Source organism: Echinops telfairi, unplaced genomic scaffold (genome assembly GCF_000313985.2).
Source record: "Echinops telfairi isolate 266 unplaced genomic scaffold, ASM31398v2 ScPeMD7_5;HRSCAF=22, whole genome shotgun sequence".
NCBI classification, from domain to species: domain Eukaryota; kingdom Metazoa; phylum Chordata; class Mammalia; order Afrosoricida; family Tenrecidae; genus Echinops; species Echinops telfairi.
In genome coordinates, this window is record NW_022103901.1 from 15742712 (window position 1) to 15743821 (window position 1110).

Below are 1110 nucleotides of genomic sequence, written 5' to 3' on the forward strand. Positions count from 1 at the left end.
GAGGCCTGTGTGCAGGAAGGCGAGTAGCCTGCATGTGTGTCTGTCTGTCTGTCTGTCTGGGTCCCTGGCTTGGCCACAAGTGATGCTGTGTGGGTGGCCGAGTGCCTCCGCAGAAATATTTAATATTGAGCCTGGCTGAGACTGTAAGCGCCACACGGCCTGCAGCTGTGGGGGCAGTGCCCACCCCACCCCCCAGCATATGCCCCTTGTAGGATCGAAGCCTTTTATTCCAAGCCCTGCAGCCCCCCCACCCCACCCATGAGGACCCCAGACTCACTGGTCTCATCGGAGTCACAGCTGTCCGCTTCGGCTCCGTCCTCAGGTGTGGTGGCCCCAAGTAGGGCCACTGGGGGGCCAAGGGCCAGGGGGGCCAGACCAGCTGGGGCTTCCCTGCAGCCCCCACCCCCGCCTTCAGGTCCAGGCCCCCCTCTGGGGAAGTAGTCCGAGATCTGCCGGATAGGCCTGATGGGCCCGGGGCACACATTGATGGCCATGTGCTCCTGGATGCTGATGGTCATGCGGTCACCCCTGCGGCCCCTCATGCAGCACCTCTGGCCAGGCGACAGGGAGAGGGCATAGGTCAGCTGTCTGCTGGCCCAGCATCCCTGGGGCAACCCTGGAAGCCAGGCCAGGGGGACCATCGCTGGCCTCGGAGGGTGTCAGGGGAGCGGTTAGTCTGTGCTAGGAGGTGGGTAGGCAAGAGGCCTGGGTCCTCCTGACCTCACACCTTGGCCCACAGGGGTGGGCTGCCAGTCCACTTCTCCCTAAGATAGGCCCTGGCCACTTCAGTCTTGTACACTTACCTCTCCATTGTCCCTTTCCCTATCTTCCGAGCTCTTGCCGCTCAGTCGGGCTCAGGCCCTGCCCTCCCTCCAAGCAGCAGCACCACAGGCCCCTCCTGGGTCCCTCCGACGCTCCCTCCATCCCTCTGCGCCAGGCCCACCCGACCAGACCGCCAAGGCTCACTGCCCCTCCGTTCAACCGGCCTGCCCGCTCCCGTTGCCCCCCACGGTGGGGACCCCTGCCTCACCCAGATGCCTACCCCACAGCTTCGCTCCCGGGGATGCCAGAAATTGCAGGCGCCGGCGAGCGGAACACCCCCGCAGGCGC

At 65.5% G+C, this 1110-nt stretch overlaps 1 protein-coding gene across 1 annotated transcript in view; it reads right to left on the reverse strand.

Moving 5' to 3' along the window:
* Positions 1-1032, reverse strand: part of DOC2A (double C2 domain alpha) — a 4000-nt gene extending 2968 nt beyond the window's left edge. The window contains exon 1 of the mRNA XM_045284891.1: positions 274-1032. Coding sequence (XP_045140826.1) covers positions 274-641 — 368 coding nt within the window. The 5' untranslated portion in view covers positions 642-1032. The remainder of the gene's footprint in view (positions 1-273) is intronic.
* Positions 1033-1110: the final 78 nt, after the last annotated feature.